Genomic DNA, 19,127 nt, shown 5'->3' on the forward strand with positions numbered 1-19,127 from the left:
GCGTAGTTGCTTATTTCTGCGCTTGTTCTATGGAAGGCGCAGCGACAAGATATGACGGAAGACCGGCGGCAGTGGGAACGATAAAGCTGCCAATAGAATGCATCAAATGCTTCTTTTTGCCTGGCTTACTGTCGCGTGCTTTGTGTATCCCAGCTGCTTTGCAGAAGCCCCTATACAGTATGGATGACGGTACGTCGAAAGGTTTAGTGACTCGCGGACTATCTTGGGTTCGATATTTCATTATATATTGTTACGACGTGACCGCTTGAGCCTGAGTGTTTGTTAATGTCGATTCTTCGACTCGCATTGGTGTAACGTCTATGGGGGCAGAGGCAACAATAACATCCATAGGCTGAACTTTTGAAAGCAGCGTCTGCAGTGAGCTAGCTATACGGTACAGGAAAGCGCCAATCTAACTAGTAATAGTGTGTGTGCTGACACAGATTTCGTGTATAGACTGGATGGCTTGTCTTTACAATGGCCTTACAATAGCCCTACATCAGCCACTTGTAAAAAAAAAAAGAGCATCTGTGACGATTTTACGAAAAAAAAAAAAGTCAGGAGACAGGAACAATGAAGGTCATAGAATAATAGCTCACTTTGTGGACGTTGATTTTTACTAGTCTTGTAATGAAGTCACCTAGTGAACCGTTGTATTGAACCAGCAGGGTGGTCCCAATGATGACCTTGTAAGAAGACGTTACCAGCAGTAGAGTACTATGCTACAAGCTAAATCAGCAGAAGTATTCGTGTGACATGCAGGCAAGTCGTGGTGGAAATATATTCAGTTGGATTTTTTTTTATCTAGAGCCGGCTGCGGACGTAACTCAGTAATTCGGTTCTGGTCGATATCTTGAGCCGAAACACTTGCCCTTTCCAAGGGTTTTTTTTTGTATCGTCAGGTGAGCAATTGTACACCCTGTAAATGTGAGCTCTAACCCAAAGGAATGGTTGCGTACTTCATTTTAGAGGGATTTCGTCGGTTTTGTGGACCGAGTAATTGTCAAGTTCGAATCAAGTACAAATGACAGACGTCCACTTTTCTCTCTCTAGCTTGTTACATGAAAGGAACATTTGTTAAACAATTACATACAAACATATAAAAGCAATAAATAACAGATATTTTTCTGATGTTTACTTTTAACATAAGTAACTTATTAGTGCAGAAAATTAATTCATCGATTCTACATTATTTACCTATTTTCGTTATGATATCTAAACATCATTAGATACCAAATAATATTCAGGATATGTTTCTCAGACGACCGCCCTATCATCCCTGTCTACAGTATTGTTCAGTCTTGTATCGCCTGTAATAGGAATGCCTTGTATAACATATGACATTTGTAGCTCATGATCAGAATAATTGTACACACAAATAATAAAAAGCGTTTACGTAAAGATCGATTACGATCGCTGTTATTATATCTTGTCTCAAACGGAACAGCCTCTCGTCAGTCTTCTTCATTTTGTTTCATATTTTAAGTTTATACTTAATTCGTTGGTTTTATGGACAATAAGATCCGCTTGCTGAGCTAGCTAGTTTAGCTAGGCCCATTTGACCGCATTTTTCCAAAACCCTACGATCTTCAGACTACCGTCTCGATAGGAAAGCTTCGTAACTTTGCCACTTTTCACGCTCCCTATTACCCCTCTTTCCCATCCCAAAATGGGGATCGGACAGAGGAACAACTTGCAGTTACTGAGTTGCCTTTAGTCCAGTCTTTGTTCCAGCAATGTTCTTATTTCTTTCGGCTTTTCTGATCAGAAATGAAAGAGAAGATTAAAAAAGCGACACGAGAACGCTTTGCTTCTTTTTGGCTTCTGGGATAATTTTTTGTTTGGTGCTGCTATTGTTAAACGCAGAGGCGAAGAAGTCACTTTTGGGTTTTTTTTGGATCTTGCTAATCGTCTGTTATGCGTGCCACGTCGCGACATCTCAGATCAGACCTGCTGCGGACCGACTTTGCTGCGATCCGTTAGTCCGGCGTCACTACTTAAGTCCCTTTTAAATAGGCAACCAATTGTCACAATTGTTCGCCTATAGTCACTATAGCTAAGTGTGAGCGGGTGGCACATTGATAACATAAAAGTCTAGATGGGAAGAGTGCGATAAGTAAAAAAACAACTTTCGACTGTAAAAATTATATTCACTTTTGTTGGAGCTTGTTTCTGCTCCCTCGTTGCAGTGTTAATTTAGGTGCTACAGTCTTTGATGCATTTGTGGTAAATATAGGTATTTCTGCGTAACTAGGTCACCCACGTATATACGTACTGTGGCAGGTGTGTAACATAGAAAATCGAAGGTAGGCTAGAAGTAGGCTTAGAGTCGGGTTTAAGTAGGTAGGCTGTGTACCATGCTTTGATCTCTTCCCTTATGTTAAGAGCTACATTAACAATAAATATGGTTTTAAACAAACTCATATCATTGTTTTCGTTAATATATACGAGTAGGTACACGTTTACCCATACACAGCTTGTGTGCACGACCAGAAATTTATCCACAAAAAGGTCCTGTCTGCGTGATTTGGGTTCTACAAAAACTTTTTTTTAAACTGCTCATGGCCGCATACACAACAACAGGGCTCGCTTGATTCTCGCGGCTGTCTCTTGAGCAGGCCCTTGTTTTTTTCCTCACCATTTACAGAAGCCGTTTCCTCCACCTTCTGCCACCACTTGCACGAATCGGCCTACTTCGGGACCGTGTCATAGTTTTGTACGCATCCTAGAAGAGACGAATGCTCTGTTCCACCTTTCACTCTGCCCAAATTGAGTGGAGTTTGCTATGAATGGCTGATCGGCAGTCACCGATGACCCTCTACGTATGTTTTCGAAGTCTTCTTGGGTGTCAAAAAAGTACAAGCCCTTCGAAAGCTCCGTTCAACAACTTGACAAACGACATAGCTACTTACTTGATAAGATTACTCTTACGGCTATCACAGTTACTGCTGCTACTAGTACTAGTGTCAGTGGAGGTCGCTTTCGGCATATCGTGACAGCGACTGTCTCTTAGCTGAAACATCCACAATTGCAGGAGGACCAGGCAGTTGCTGCTGAAAACCACCGAAAGCAGGGGTAGCCACGATGGCAGCCGCGGCGCTACTTTCTTTGCTTAGTTTAGAGATAAAAAAAAAAAAGTGCTGCTACTTTTCGTTATTCATTGCTTTCAGCGATGGCGTCATCGTTTCAGAGTGCAGAGTGGTTTCTTTACATGCTTTTTTTTACCGTCAGCCTCATCATCTCCACCCGCGCGTTTTCCCGTAGCGATTACAGATGCCGGCCTTCTAGCCAGGGTCCTACATAGTGCTGTCGCTTGGTTCTGAAACATTTTCGACACAGAGTGGCTCCCCTAGCTGGAGTGCTTTTCTTGATCTCGGGCCTTCTGTTTAGATATTTGGATGAAATTGTGCGAAGTTGTGGGGGCCGAATGAAATGGGAGTAGAACTGAGGCCAGAGGGACATGAAGGGCCCATTATTTCGTCATCATCACCCCTTTTCTCCACTGCTTTTTACTTTTCTCTGTCGGCATTGCCCTGCGTTTGCTCGTGTTTCTGCCTTTGACCGTTTTCGTTTTCTCTGGTTTCCTTCTTTTCCTACTTTTCGTTCTTTTACGTTCCTCCGGGCCTCTTGTGGCTGTCCGCCTGTTTCCTGATCCATCGGTGTAAACGTCGGTCTGTGAGTATGCTTTGTCGAGCGCACTTCATCCCTTTCTCCTGTTGTTTTCTACTTCATTCTGCACGACCTTCATCCCAACTAGTTCTCTTTCTTTTCTCGTCCATCGGCAACGATGAACGTTTCCGTTCTATCCTGTTGTTTTTTGACACATGCATTGCGTCGGTTCAGTTGCTGGACGCTCGGCGAAAAAGGATCCTGACCTCTGACTCACCCTGTCAGTTCCCCCTTACCCCCGAGAGCCTCCGATAAACCTTGGTCAGTTTTCGTTATGGTGTCGCTAGTAGCCTGCCTTTTTTCCATCGTTTTCCCGCTCTTTTTCTTTTCCCCTTGAGTAAAAATCATGGTCTCATTGGTGTTGCTGGCTATGGCGGCAATCGCTCGGTAACAAGTAGACTTTTTTGACTGGCGCTAGCTCGATTTCTTGGGCTGTCTCTTCTATCCTGCTTCGTCGTTGTATACCTCTTTTCTCTCGAATTCTACAATCCCCAATTCGTTCCGGTACCCAGTTCCTGTCTTGTCCTGATCTTAGGTTCCGTCCTTTTTGATTGGTCCCTGCTGCTGCTGCTGCTGTGGGTTTTGAGCTTTCGGCTGTCTCTACGGTTGAGCTCTACCTTGGCGATGGTGAAACTGAGTGTTTCCATCAGCGGCAATGGGTACATCTTTGGCACTAGAGACAGCACCAGCATCGGTATAGATTATTTTTACTAGAATACTTTGTTCGAGACAGTGGAGCGTTCGTTGTTTTTCTTGAATTTTTCGCCTTTAGTAAAGCCTTAGAAAATTTTAGCGGAAATTGTCTATGCCTTACTGCGTGTATACTTATGGCCAGTTGACCACATTGGTCTCTCCCAAACTCGGAGGTCGATTCACCTATCTCACAGCTTATCAATAGTTTACGAAAAGAAGTACCGTTGTGCCATACCATGACCATGACTGGATGCTAGGGTCCACGCGTCTCGACTAGCGTGAGCCATATCTGTGAAAAAAAGGAGAATACGAAAAATATATCTGATAGGTTTACTAAAGCAATGAATGTGTTCTGTGACTGCTTACCAGTTAGCTCTGTTATTAAGCTTTTACAGTAATCTATTCTTCGTTTGTATTGCCTAACGACGCCCACCGCTTTTGCCAAAATATTGTGGATGAAACCCAGCAGTCAGCTACTAGTGACAAACGTAGCCAATAGCAATGAACGGACAAACGGTGCTTAAACGAGCTTTTATGAATTACTCTCATAGTCTCACTCACTGCTATCTGGCTGGATAACGAATAGAATAAAGGCGTAGAACAAGTGCCTGTTCCTGTTGTATGAACCTGCCGTTACCCCCAGCTAAGCTGGGGCTGCATCTACTTTTCCTGAAGCTCTCACTGTCCATAGAGCTGGCGCTAGTTAAAGGAGAAAGCAGCGGGCGCTAAAAGCCGAACGTAGTTGGCAGCGAAAACGATACATACATGAGCAGCAATAGCGGTCGCTCTAACGTCAGCTTCAAGCTGGGCGCTAACGGCAGCGGCAATATTCAACTCAACGCTACGAACCAGGCAGGGGGCAGCTAGAAGGAGTATGAAATCCAGCTGAAACGAACGCCAGCCAAAAGGCCAACACCGACTATTAGCCAATGGAGAACCTTCTTTCAGCCGGAGAGCTCGCTGGCCAGCCAACCAAGCGGCCCAGGAAAGCCCTTTGCTTTTGTAACTGTATGAGCGTAAGGAGAACTATAGTTAAATACTAAAGGAGCCATGGCTATCGTATCATGGATTGCGACTTACACCAATCATTTCTGCGTTGATTGTGCGCCGCCACGTCTGGCCGCGGAGGCGCCCCAAGGGCGGAGCCTCGAGGGGTTGGCGGCACGAGCTCCGCCCCCTCGGCGCGCCTCGGGCCTAGCGGACAGCAGCGCTGCTGCATCCGCCGCTACCTTCGCTGTCGCAGGGTCGAGTTTTCGACGAGCAACGAGAGAACGATCGGGTGAGCGGCTGCAGACCAAACGCCTAGCGAGCTAGCCAGCGAGTCGAAAGCTGACTGAAGGAGCAAGATCTGTCGCTGTGTTGAGCTGAGCTATTCTGCTCCGCCGCCCGTTGCCTAGCTCTTACGCTGCCAGGCTCGGTGACTGCTTGGCCTGCTGCTGCTGCTGGCAACGCTGTAAGCTGAGCGTCGCTAGGAGAGCCTCTGTTTAGCCACCGCTGGCATCAACTACGAAGACTGCCATCTAGCACCAGCCTACTCTATCCAGGCATACCCTAGCCGGCAGTAACGAACTGCCACAGAAGGGCTCTGGTGTTGCTGCTTTTAGCGACGAGCGTCGTTGCCGTCGTCGTTTTCGTCGTCGTCCGTCCGTCCTCCTGCAGGAGGGTGCTGCTGCTACTGCTTTGTGTCTATGACGGCAGCAGCGGTCGCAGTAGTAACGGCCGCGAATCTCTCGCTCGTCCGTGTTCTCGTTTTCTCCCTCCCGCTGCCTCGCTGACTGCCGCTGCTGGTAGGAAGCAGGCGGACGACCAAGTGAGCGCCCTACCGGCTGCCGCAGCCGCGCAGCCGCTGTCGCGGCTGCTGGGACTTCGTGCGCACCGTTGGTGCGCTGGCTGACCGATACGGTTCGCGTCGTTCGTTGTTCGAGCCGCCGCCGCCGCCGCCGCCGCGGCCGCTGCTGCTGCTGCTGTTCAAGCGAGCGAGCGAGCGAGCGGCAGGCAAACAGCCAGCCCGTGCTGCTACTGCTGTTAGCTGATTGACTGTGCGCTGAACGAACGAACGAACAACGAGCCTGCCTGCCTGCCTGCTCCTGATCCCGCTCGCCGCTGGCTCTCGGCCCGACCAACCAACACTGGCTGCTCTGGCTAGCGGCTGGTTTTAGCGTGTCTGTGTTGTGGAAGGAAGGAAGAATCTGCTGTTACGGGAGTAGCAGCTGCAAGCAGCCTGCAGACGAAGCAGCATAGGAACCAACGAAACGAGCACAATCAGGTATCAAGCACTGAATTTTGTGTCCGAAGAATACGGAGACAACAGGCTGAAGGAGAAGTCGCTAGCGTCGCTGGTTTACTAGCGTTACGCTGCGCTGTGTCGTTTGCTTGACGCCATGAAAACGCGTTGTGGAAAAACAAGCGAATTGTATTTTGAGAGAATCAGGGAGCGGAAATCACCCCTGCGGCGACATTAAGGATAAGAAAAAAATCCTCAAATTGAGGCCGACAGAAGGTTAATAATCGCAGTGCTACTACCGTGTGTGCGTGCTATTAATCTAGAAATAAAAAAAAAATAATAATCATACAGAGGTGAATTGCAATTGAGTGCGAGTGGATTCATGAGTATCGCTCATTCCCAGCGATTTGAGATTTAAAGGCTTTTGAGTAGCGAGATGCTCTGTCACTCAGAGTGCCCCTGAATACATTATATCCTGCAGTCGCGTGCCGTTCAGGTGTGATTCTATTGCGCGGTTATAACTTCATTCGAACATGACATTATTATTGGACATCGGCGATACCATCATACTTCAGAAAACAAAGAGGTAGAAAGCCCTTCAATGGCAATGACTTTTGAGGCATTTTGACACTGACTACAGCTCTATCGCTGGTTACTCATTTGATCCATGTATTCGTGTGTTTCTCGTCGACCACATCGTTATCGGTTTTTAACGTGAAAATTAAGCATTCCGTGCTATTGGAGAAGTTGTTTGCTAAAGATTAGGAAGTTTCTGTGAAGTGTTTCCGTGGACGTGAATCTACTTGAGTGTAAATATCTGCTCGAGCACTGCTGAGTACACGGAAGGAAGCTACCTCAGGCCAACCTTAATTTTTGGCAAGTTTTTCATGGTGTTTACCGGCCGAAAAGACGTCAGCTAGAAAGCCTGATTAGCGGCTGTTCAAAGGCGAAGGCGATTGAATCTTCCGAGCCCGTCGTCGATTTTACCGTCGCCGATGGCTCGGAAGGATTGGGGCCCGCCTGAGAAGCTGGAGTAGGTGGTGACTTAATTCATTGTGCAATCGAACTAATCGTCGTGTGTCGGCAGTGCAAAACCGGGGCCCTCGGGCCATCCCAGGGAGGATAGCGCTTGTTCCAAGCCCCTGGAAGCAGATCCCCCGCCGCCGTAATTCAACCCCCCACCCCCCACCCCCCGAGTGGAAAAGCCGGAAATTGAGAAGTTCAACGACGACTTTGACGACGACGAAGACGCAGACTATCGTCTTCTAACTATAACAACGGTCACTTCCACAGCGGCGCTTGTCGCCGCTACTACGAAGACAGTTCGGTCTCTTACTACAACTATTGTAACTAACAAGACGTCATCTGTTACGTCTCTCTCACTGCAGCTAGAACAACAATATCTATAACTATAAATACCATTTTTGGTGACTACAAACACTCCTATTATAATTGCTATTACAACAAGCGTCGTTGCTATCGTATCGTCAGAGGAACCACAAATAAAACTTCGCCGTTGTGCAGGCGTCGCCGTTGCAGACGCCACTAACGCCAGCGGGCGCGCCTACCGGCCGCGAAGAGTGCATCCGTGACAACACTCACTGTGTCCAACCCTCAAGCGAGGCATGGCCGCCCAAAGGGTGAGTACCTTAGCTTAGTACCAAAACAGTACGTAAGCAGAACAAAAAAAAACAACGAAAAAATAGCCCCCTTTTTAATAGATCATGTGGAAAGTTTGCTACAGTTTTGTCTAGCGCGTTTACAGGTCTATGGATCTGATTCGGTGTATAACTGTATGTCAAAACGGGTGTGTAATGGCCAAAGTAATTAAATATGCGTGGCTTAAAAGCAAAAAAAAAAAAGATTTTTGAAGTGACTAGTGAACGTCTTTTCTTGGAACGAAATTTGGGAGCACGAGCACTCGCAAATGCGGATTTTAAGGAGGACAGGGCTTATTTAATACACACAGTAGTATACGGTAATTTATCTAGATCCTGTCCTGGGAGTTTATGCTTTAGAAAGCATTTACCATTGAAAGAGGTCTGCTGTAGTTGTTGTTTTCGCCCAGTATCCGCTAACCGGTCATTACATAAGTTCTTCCGATAAGATTTGCCCCACGACAAAATCACTGTTGTGCAATCCTCGCGGAATTCTACAAGCATCAAGACATTATTAATGTATTAAATCTTGTTTCGGAGGCTACCTAGCGCACGATTTTCAGAGATGATTCAGAAGCATTTGCATCACGGTACACTAATGAATGGGTTTGTGTATATATATATATATGTGTATTAAAAACGTCGTCCAAACCAGATCATTAGGCCTAGTCCTAATGCATAAAACTGCTAGCGGTATTGATAAATATACATGCAAATACATATTCACACACATTTAAATCTCCCCAAAGGGAATTGTTACACAAAAACTACATTGAAGACCAACAAAACCATTTTATCCCTATCGCCCTGTTTCGAGGATTAGAGTAGGAGAAAGCTAGGGAGCCAAAATTTGAGAAATGGTCACCTGACGACCGTTGGTGTCGCGTTTGAAGACATGTATTATTCAAGGATTTAGACCATGTCTTGCTCATCTGTAAGTCTCTAACAAAACCCGTTGTGGGATTATAGTCGGTTAGTGGTGGATGACGAAGGTCCAAAACATTAAAATGTGCAGTCACACTTTGTATTTAGCTGACCTGCAAAGACGAATATACACAAGCTATAGATTGTTTAGCTGAAGAGAAAATATATTCTGAATCGTCTAAACTATAAGAAAAATCAATGAGTACCAATTGGTTGTCGATTTATACAATCAGAGAAAGCACAGTATATGTGCACAATCTTTGAAGACGACGTCAATTCTGGTAGTGAAAAGAAAGCAGATGGGATTTTGAACGGCCGCAATGTGCCCAACACAAATTCTAAGACGAAGGAAACAGAATCCAAATAAGATATGAACCAGGACCGTTTTCAATGCGTTGTCTGTCCAGTCCTAACTTATCAGCTGTTTTTAGGCTTATAAAGTTTTGATTTGCAGAACCAGAAATTAAAAAAGCTACAACAATCTAAAGCCTGTTTTAAAACGTAAATGGGATCAATGTAGCTATAATTAAAATAAAAAAATGCGCGACAGAATCAACGGATACCTGACTATTTTTCTGGGATGGTCCGCTTACCGTATCACGATCTGAAATTAAGATAACGGCATAATGAGTGCTATATACTATATATATTTGTGTTACGCAACTCTGCTATGCCTGCGTTTCTTTGATAGAAGGAAATGCCATTGAACTTATACAATTAATGACCCGCAGTAAAAACGCCGAGCAAATAAACTTGTGTTCATTTGTCATTACACTTGAACGATTTAATAGCTGACAAGAAAATATGCTGAATAAAAATAATCTCTGCTTGTTTATAATGGTACAAACATGAGTTCTGTGTGTATGTATATTGCAGAAACATAAACCACAAATGCTTTTTCGTCGTCAATAAATTGTAGGGTCAACCTCTCGACTAGAGAGAAATGGTGATAATTATTTCTTCGACAACAGTCAACATAGAGCTAGAACGATTGCTGGAAAGCAGGCTCTTTTTTTTTGAAAATTGTATTCACAATAAGGATCGCCTAAATTGCAGATCTCAGAGAAGCTGGCCCATTTTCAAGCTGAGAAGTTTATAAGCCTTTTGACGGCGTTGGTGTTATGATCAAAACATGACTCTGGTTTTTTCCTTTGGGGTTCGCTAAGCACTAATAGTAGGATTTAAATTTTGTTCCGAAGCTCGTAGCTGAATATGGGAACAAATGCCTAAAAGAGCAGAACAATGACTCAGTTTTTTGTAGGTCCTGCTCATGTTTTCGACAAGCTGATTGTTATATTTATTGACGAGAAATGAGTAATGGATGCGTGCAATGATTAAGCACACTCTAACCACTATATGCACACGGGCATCGAGCAAGGACCGGCTGCGCGTTCGTAACCCAGTAGAACGCTCAGTTTGTGAATTTCTCATGATGACCATCACAAACACGAATCAGAAACACTTTTGTGGTATATTGATCGATATCTGCATAATTTAACTGAATACTATTTTTGTATTTTTCAAATCAAGCAACTAACTAATACCATTTTTAACACTTCAGGGCATTATAGAATTGGAGCCTTCTTCTAAATGGTCCTAGTCAGATTTCAAACAGTTATTTAGGCAAACATATAGTTCACTAAAACTCTATAGGTATCATCTCACACGCCGCCTGTGACATGTACGGTACCTGCCACCCTCCAGCTCGTGCAGTTCTTATATTGCTTGACAAAACTTTTGTCACGCGCGAAAAAAGAGCTATCCATTCCACCAATCTATTGGACGCTTGAAGGCTGTTTTGGGAGCGTTGTCGTCACATTGGGTTTTCGTTGTTTCCGCCGTTCTAACTATTACCGATGATAGTCACGTTGTTGTTGTTTGTGTCGTCGGCGTTGATGCTCTAGCGTCAATACTGATCTTACACGTAATCTTGTAGCAAATGTGTAAAATCTGTTAAAGTTGTTGATGTTTGCGCTGATACCGGTACCGTCACTAAGTACAACAGAAGCACTTCGGCTATATTCGTATCTCAAGAGCGCCCAATAGAGTCATGTGAGAGCGCGCCGAATAGAAACACCGACCCGATGCATAGGCCAAGGACGCCATCAAATGTAAACTGAGATCGGTGTAGGCAATATGCCTGGGGGCACTTGAGTTTATCGAGAAGAGGTTGACGATTACGGTCAGCGGTTATCCGGCCAGCAGATACAGGCGCAGGCGGTAAAATCGGCGACGACTCTTTCAGGACAGACTGTTCCCAACCACTTTTGAGCATATATGTATATGTACGTTGCTGTATGTGATCCGCTCGTTTTTTATGCACTTCTTTCGTTTCTGTTTTTCCTTGTACTTATTCCTCCTCTTTGACCTGTTAGGCTTCGGCCGTTAGGTACATCTTCCATAATAGCATGACTTCGGCTGGTGTTTTGTCTGGGCAGCGGTTCACTAGGCGACTTGTTCGCCAGGATCCTAACAGAAGATCAACGAAGCTTTTGGCCTGAACCGCCTATTTAGTCATGGGCAGGAAAAGCAGCGTGAATATTTTCATAAAGTAGCAGTTGTTGGGTGATTTTTTTTCTGATATTATGATTGCTGTCATCATTGTCGTCTTCCACAAACGCAGGCGCACGATCCGAGACGAACGTCGATGGAGATATTCACGCTACATGAAAACCTGATTGAATAAAGGAAGTGTCGCTAACTTCAGGTCACCGCATTAGAAGTGCGTTATGCATGAAGATATTTGGTTATTTTATACTATCACGGACATAGGTTTGTTTTACTAGCGAAACTTTGCGTTTTCGATCAGTATGGCGACAGTGAAGTGGAGCTTCGCATAAATCATTATATTGAAAATTCAGTGCGTGGCTGATAAGTGAGCCACCGAAACTTAGTAACGCGCTAGTTGTTTGTTAGCTCAAAAGCGATAAAATATTCTTCGTCTGATACCAACCAATTACAGAAACAAAAGCGGCAGGACCAGATCAACAAAGATGATAAAAACCAAGAAGAAAGCCAAAGAGATATGGGGAGGATGAGATGATTATTAATAACACTGAGGCCGCCAGCTGACTCGTAGCGACCTTGCACAATAGTGACAGTTACTGTTAAATACACCTGTCGTCAAAAACAAAAAACGTTTTAATTTTAAATCATTACATAATGAAGAGTAAAATTGCAGGTAGCATTGTTCATTATTGACATAATAACTTTATGACAGATGTGATAATGTTCCGTTTCGGGCATTCAGATATCTCATGTAAATGGTAATACCTCGCTTTTAGCTCTCACTACAAATGATTGAATTTTATACGTCTAAATAAAAACAAATTCATTAATGAAACCTGCATATACGGTGTTTTGGTGAGGTGACAGTCGGAGCTCTCAAACTGGTAAATACGGTCCTTTATAGGACGTCTATGAAATTAAACAACTACAAGTAGAATATAACTTTGAGAGGTTTGGGCATAATTTTATAAACGGATCTTCAAAGAGCGTTCATCTTCTCTGCGGTGGCGGGGCACGCGCTAACCGTAGAGATTGACACAGTGGACCCGAACTACCTCCTTGAGCATATGTCAGTGTTATACAAAAAAACATTAATCTGATGTAACAGCCGAAAGATCCGTGTGGCTGAAAATGTAAAAAACAATGCTTTTTTTGAAGTAGGCCAGCCCACCAGTTTATATTACAACATTCGTTGAATCCTAATGGTATTGGCTATTGCTAACATATTTATTACTCCATTCGCTCACGTTTAGATGTCCACGTTCCGTCAATCGTTTAGCCAAATTGTCGAAGAAAGCCCCAAACGATGAACCTACATAGTTTATCAAGTACATGGGGTGATGATACTCAGAAGCATAAGGATGGACAATGTTCAAATATCAGTGAGCTCACCAAACAAATTTATTTACATGTACTATGTACGAGTGAGCTTTCCTAATGACCCTAAGCAATACAGTGATGAACCCTGCGCTAGTACGTACCTAGATAAGCAGAGCCGCGTTTCACTATCTAACTCTTCTTCATCGGCCAATCAGCCGCCACGGGTCTTTTTTTTCATAACGTGTTTTTGCATCCGTGAGACGACGTCGACGAGGTTACGCTGATGGCGTTTAAGACCGTAATGCCTACAACTACCCATCTAAGGGCTGTCTCGGACGCCTGAGACATCGTTAGGTCCTCTTTTGGTCGTTGAGGCTGCTAAATATATCGAATTGCTCCTCTTTAGCTGGTCTATAATTATTGTATTTAGATTCGGGCGTAGACGAATAGATCGACAACCGTATGTCAGGGTCCAGTTGTAGTAGCGCATTGATGCAGTAGATCTACACATATAGCTAGCATTAACTACTGCCTAGTACTTACTAGAGTGTTGATCCTTCTTCATCAGCTTCTTTTTGCTGTCGTCCGACCCTCTCATAGTAGATAGTTCATTGCCTGGCTCTGTTGACGTAGTTACTAACGCTTCTACTAAAGCGATTCGTGCTTCGATGAATAGGTATCGTACATGTAGAGGTTTCCTCTGAAGCTACTTCTCCTGACCGACTGGCAGCTCGGCTGTATACAGCCACATATCGCGTATTTAAGCTGCAGCACCAGCTGTTAACTCTTAGGGAATACCTGTCCTACGGGAAGAAGCTCGGCGGAACGCTAGATTCTGTTCAAAACATGCGTTACTGGGTTGATAGATCCGTCCATTTGCCTTATTTCCTCCGATACGATCGCTGTGACGGCGGCACTCATTCAACAGAACGTTCAGCGCTCGACGGCGCTGCCGACTAGTCGAGGTTAGCGGAGAAACAACGACGCCGGCGTCGGATAACGTAGATCTAATGAAAAGAACCGTAGAAAGGTTCATTGATTCTGCTAGCTCGCACCCACAGTGTAGAGGTATTATCCAGTTGTCATTTATCCTTCGCCTACCATCGCGTCAAGTTCTCTGCTTGGAAATGTTTTAAGTTCTGTGGATACCGGAACTGCAGTTTAACGATATTACATCAAAAGGCTGGCTCTGTAGCATGAACAGCATTGTGTATCTAATATACGCCTTACGCGTGTTCCCAAGCTTCGTAGGCAGACAGATGACTATTGAGCTTCACCAAAAATGACCCGTTTTTGTGGCAATATCGTGGATTGGACGTACATGAAAAGATTAGATCTTTCCCCTTCATTTTTTGGAATTCGGCCCTTCGTATTGAGCTTTTCCTATTATTTCGAGACAACATCGCTGCCCCGCACGCCGTCGCAGGACGTTTGTGTTTAAGCTAGGCGTAGCGGCTCAGAGTCCCACCGGAGGCTCTACTAGGTATTTACAATGATTATTTTTCCTTTTGCTACTGCTGTTATTATAGCAATGACTATGAAAACAGCTGGGTCCTCTTTTTTCGATGAATCCTGCGTTGTTCACTGTAGTGTATATTTTAATATAACTTTCACAGAGAAGCTTTATTATCAGAGATCCGAGAGCCCTCCGCTTCGGTTTTTTTAGTTTTTGGCCAAAACTTCCCATTTGTATACTATATCTTCTAATAATATATAATGTAGTTATATTTTTATTGATGAATATAAGACGGTGAGCCTTTAGCCGTTCACGCTTTGTTGAGGGACTGTTCAGGATCGATCTCTCTGATGCTGTTTCTTGTGCCTACGCTATTCTGTGCCACGTCGTTAGATCATAACATATTATTATTTTTATTATTAATACTGTTAGTTTAGCGTGTCGATGTGCCAATGCTTGCGATACGAATAGCGAATGCTGAGCGCTACTTGGCCGAGTCGTCCGTGACGTTCGTACGATTTCCTCCGGAGAAAGCGGTCAGCTCAATCGGCTCCAACTCAGCGTGGAGTGCCTGCAGACGCTGGCAACAGTTATAGAAACAGCCATTATTCAACAGCACGGCTAACTGACTAAGTAACTATGGACGTTCGCTCGTTGGCTCGGGCTAGCTAGCTAGCCCCCTGCTGGACGCTTTAGGATCAGCGATATGCGGACGGCAACAGAAACGCCAGCGGCGACGGCGACCGCGAACGCGACGGCCAGCCTTGAGCTAGGTTGCTTTGGCTGTTCTAAGTCGATCAGTCGCCGCTAACGTCGCCACCATTAACAGTCCGAGTACCAGAAGACATTGACATCGAGCCTCGAGTTAGCCACGGAGGCAGGCAGTCGGCAACGCACGTTTTGCTGCGTCCCGCGACCTTTTCTTTCTGCGACGACGCGCACATATGCTGAACTGATGCTTCTCTGTAAGCACCGGTGCCATTCGCCAGAACTAGCAGCAGTGGCCAGTTATGGCGGATCCATCTAGCTTCTTTCCTACTCGCAGGGCCTCTCTCGATGGCAGTCGCCAGCGACGGCAATGGCGGCGGAGGCAGCGACGTTGTTGCTGTCAATGCCAAACAAAACTAGCACCCACCCGCAGCGAGAAAGAACGCCTTACAACCAGAAGTGACATTGAAACGAAACGTATTAACTATATATATGGATCGTGCGTACGAATGTACAAACACGTATGGTACATAATACTAGTAACAATAATAGATTTTCACTTAAAGCCCCCTTTGCGAGTTGACTGACTGGGTTAGAGTGGGCAAAATAAATTAGTTAGAGTAGACCGGTCCCCGGCTGTTCAGCGAGAGGCAAGAAGCCTATTGTTGCCCAGGTAGTGTCCATGCTATACCAGGGTATAACAGTTTAAACTGTCGTACATCATCTCAGCCCGTATATATCATATTTACAATAGAGACGTTTCTTCGACGAAGGCTGTGTTTACAGCGTTCAATGTGATAACAACATGTAGTAATGTTACGTTTTGAGACAGGCTGTAGAAACTTAGCCCAGTTACTGTAGACAGTACTTTCTTCGCCTACAGCTTTTCGTTTCTCTGATTTTTGTAGACAAGAAAATCTAGTATATCTAGACCACACACAGATAGTTTGCATTTGGGATTTCCATTGTTCCTCGGTCATTCTTCTGAAACATTCCCGCCGGTGGCAATTATCCCGGTTGATTGGTAATCACAGAGATCATCACTACTAGTACAGCGGCCCGAACAAAGGATGCACTGTCCATGATTCTACTGACGGCTTTGACAAATTTATGAAATGCCCCGAAATCGCTTTAGCACAAGCGGTAGTCTGTTTAGTAGAAATGATGTACGTTTCGCACGTGCTCTGACGGGGCCTGAAGAGTATGAAGGTGTTACTTTCCGTTGGAGCACTATTGCTCATTGCAATCGTTCCTACACAGCAACTGATGCGTTGGTTACTGAAGGGTTGCCTTCGACGGTGTATGGAAGCAATTTCTCAAGTACAGTGGGTGTGACGCCCCGCTGGGAGTTTTTCGCATATGCTGTTGATGAATTCGTATATTTGGCTGGACTGGAGCGAGCTAGTCGATCCCGTTTCTGAACACCTGTGATCCGACCTCGACGGCCGAGAAACCCCTGTGCTACTACTGTGCGGCCCTGTTTACAGAAGGACGCAGGGGAACAGGCCACATTGCTGCGTGGCCGCATGACCCGCTGCTCCTCATGCCGTCTTGTAATTTGGGGACGCGCGCGTTTTTCTACTGTCCTGTCCTTGTCGTTGTTATCGTTGCTGTAACAACACCCGTCTGTTGTCGTGATCTATTCAATGGGGGCTAGCCGACCAGAACGAAGTGTGTTCCACTCATCTGCATAGGTTAGGCTAGACCGCCTTCGCTGAGTTTACGCCCCTGAGTAGGGATAATCTGGTTAACTCTCGTGAAAAACGCGATCGTATCTACCCGGACAAGTGAGAGGCTTCAGGGCGAACACAAGTAGATAATGAGAAAGGTAAAATGTTCAGAGAATCAAAGAGTCACTGAACGAAATATTTGATCGCATTGGGCGTAGCACAAGGAGAGGACGAAATAAAAAATTCAACTAATATAAAGATCATGGACGACTACCGCAGCAACACCAACGATAAGTACACAAGGCCGTAGAACAACTTGAATTCAGAAGCAGCAAATAATGAATCTTTGCCATTTTGTATTCGGTTGCAAAGGCATTCCCACGCAGAGAGAGAGGAAGAGTTCTCGTGGAAAAGTGAACCGTTGCTTGTGTAAGTTTAGTTATTTCAGTCATACCACATAACAGTCGAAATCCCTGTTTTCCGAGTAGAGATAACAAACGACTTTTCGAGACATTTAAAAGAAACTTATGTACCGTTATGCAGCGAAGAAACGACAGGCTCAGACTGTAAAAATTCCATATGATTATAGTTAGATGTACCTAATAAGTGGTATAGATAAACGATAAGGAAAAATACTATAATATAATTTATCGGGCTTGAATCATTGTCACGTACACGCAACTCGGTAACGTAACCCATTGTATGCCTCCTGTAAGGGGCCCAGTAGAGACTGAGTGTTCCCAAGTTGAAGCTTGCAGCTCAAGTTCAGCCTCGATAAAAGCCTAATTTCTGTTAGTAACCACAACACATCAAACTTTTATTGAATATCAGTCTTCTGGTATTGCCGTTGACCGAACCCCTCGATACGTGTCGCTGCCCAATGGTACTGCTACTTTAAAACTTCTCGGGCGCTCACTAAAATCGCTCAGTCACACATTCACAGCAGCCACGCTGCGACAACTCACAATTCCTCCCGCGTTAGGCAGCGTAGCAGCAGCAGCGGCGGTACCATGTGCGTTTTATTGCATTGTATTTCTGTGAATAGATCCAAGAAGCCATCGAGCGACGGATTGAATCGTCTTCCTCTCCATCGTCGGCCTGAGAGCCTCCGATCTAACTCCACTCGCGGTCGATCAGTAAGAGAAGCGAAAGTTGCGGTGCTTTTATCATACGCCCAGGCAGACGCGCATACACACGCGCCCCGCGTATTCTTCCCGTCGTTGTTCCGTATATTGTTCTCCAGCTTTCACCTATCTATCCTCTAGAAAAGCTCCTACTCCGCTGCTGGTCTACATTGGATTTCGTATCGAGGTGGACAGCAGCCGCAGCACATGCCCCTGCCCCGTGCTGACAGTGCCCATGGTAGCACACCAGGTACCTGCAGAAGTAGAAGATAATAGCGAAACGGGTGAGACCGCAGCCATTACTTCGGCTGGTGCTACTATTATTGCGAATAGTTCTGCTGGATAAAGTGCTTCGGTGGCTAAAACCACGGTTAGTTTCTGCTATAGCTTCTAATACGGAACTAACTTCTGTTTGCTTCGATTCGGCTTAAAACGAGATCGCACGCGGTCGACACGGCCATTTGCGCCAGTGGGTGAACGACGGCTAGTCGCTCAAGTTCGCATTCGTTCACGCACTCAGCGACTCGGTGCGCCGTGCTTGGATCCACCAGTTTACGATAGCACCACCACTATCAGAGGTCCACCCACGCTGCCGTTAGCCGCTGGCAGAGTATGAGGACCGCCTTCGGTCAGGCGACTTCACGGAACAACGCCCTGTCGGGGAGTGGGGGGTGAAAGGTGAGAGCTGAGTGGGGGGAATGCTGATAGAAATTGCTGCCCGATCTTCTTGGCTACCCATGAGCCGAAGTCGGAGAGCGTACCTTTAGATAGCACATGCAGGTTAGCAGAAGCGCAGATCACTGAGTTGGATATCGAAGAAATCAAAATACAGTGATGGCCTTTGCTTAGCGGCCTACGACCGACAACCACAACAATGGTCGACAACGAGTTCCCTCGCCCCAACGGTGCAAATTTTGCTTCTTCAATAAATATCCTTTTTTTGATGCTTGGTAGATTTGTGTCAAAGTGCCCACGAACGATTAAAGTCGCTGATTCTGTATGCGACTTGCGGAAATCTTAGACTTTCGTATACGTTCGCTGTGTAATATAGGATACATACACAGCTGTCAGGGAGCTAGTCGACTTTTTACTGAAGGCCGGTTCCGGGCTTCAGGAAATACCTCAAAAATAAATTGTTAAGCTTCTCGTTCAGTTTCGGCGGCCTCCAGCCAG

General features: G+C 45.3%; 2 protein-coding genes and 1 long non-coding RNA gene across 6 annotated transcripts in view; 1 reads left to right on the plus strand and 2 right to left on the minus strand.

Moving 5' to 3' along the window:
* The window catches only part of LOC111266184 (transmembrane emp24 domain-containing protein 7), a 154,472-nt gene that overhangs the window by 14,359 nt on the left and 120,986 nt on the right, over window positions 1-19,127 (minus strand). For 2 of the 4 annotated variants that reach the window (XM_022843430.2, XM_086970817.1), the window contains one exon: window positions 9,732-9,772. The exons of the other annotated variants lie outside the window; for them this stretch is intronic. In XM_022843430.2, the coding sequence (XP_022699165.1) occupies window positions 9,732-9,772 (41 nt within the window). Of the gene's footprint in view, window positions 1-9,731; window positions 9,773-19,127 lie in introns of those variants that run through there. 4 annotated transcript variants of the gene reach the window in all.
* LOC147752713 (uncharacterized) lies at window positions 1,398-5,441 on the minus strand. The gene is made up of 2 exons (XR_015313341.1): window positions 5,128-5,441; window positions 1,398-4,651 (listed from the first exon to the last, which is right to left on the minus strand). It is a non-coding gene; the product is annotated as an uncharacterized LOC147752713 (long non-coding RNA).
* LOC111266183 (homeobox protein Meis1) overlaps window positions 6,278-19,127 on the plus strand; it is a 103,398-nt gene continuing 90,548 nt past the window's right edge. The window contains exon 1 of the mRNA XM_022843427.2: window positions 6,278-8,226. Within this exon, the coding sequence (XP_022699162.1) occupies window positions 8,212-8,226 (15 nt within the window). The 5' untranslated portion in view covers window positions 6,278-8,211. The remainder of the gene's footprint in view (window positions 8,227-19,127) is intronic.

Source organism: Varroa jacobsoni, unplaced genomic scaffold (assembly GCF_002532875.2).
Source record: "Varroa jacobsoni isolate VJ856 unplaced genomic scaffold, vjacob_1.0 scaffold_1063, whole genome shotgun sequence".
NCBI lineage: Eukaryota > Metazoa > Arthropoda > Arachnida > Mesostigmata > Varroidae > Varroa > Varroa jacobsoni.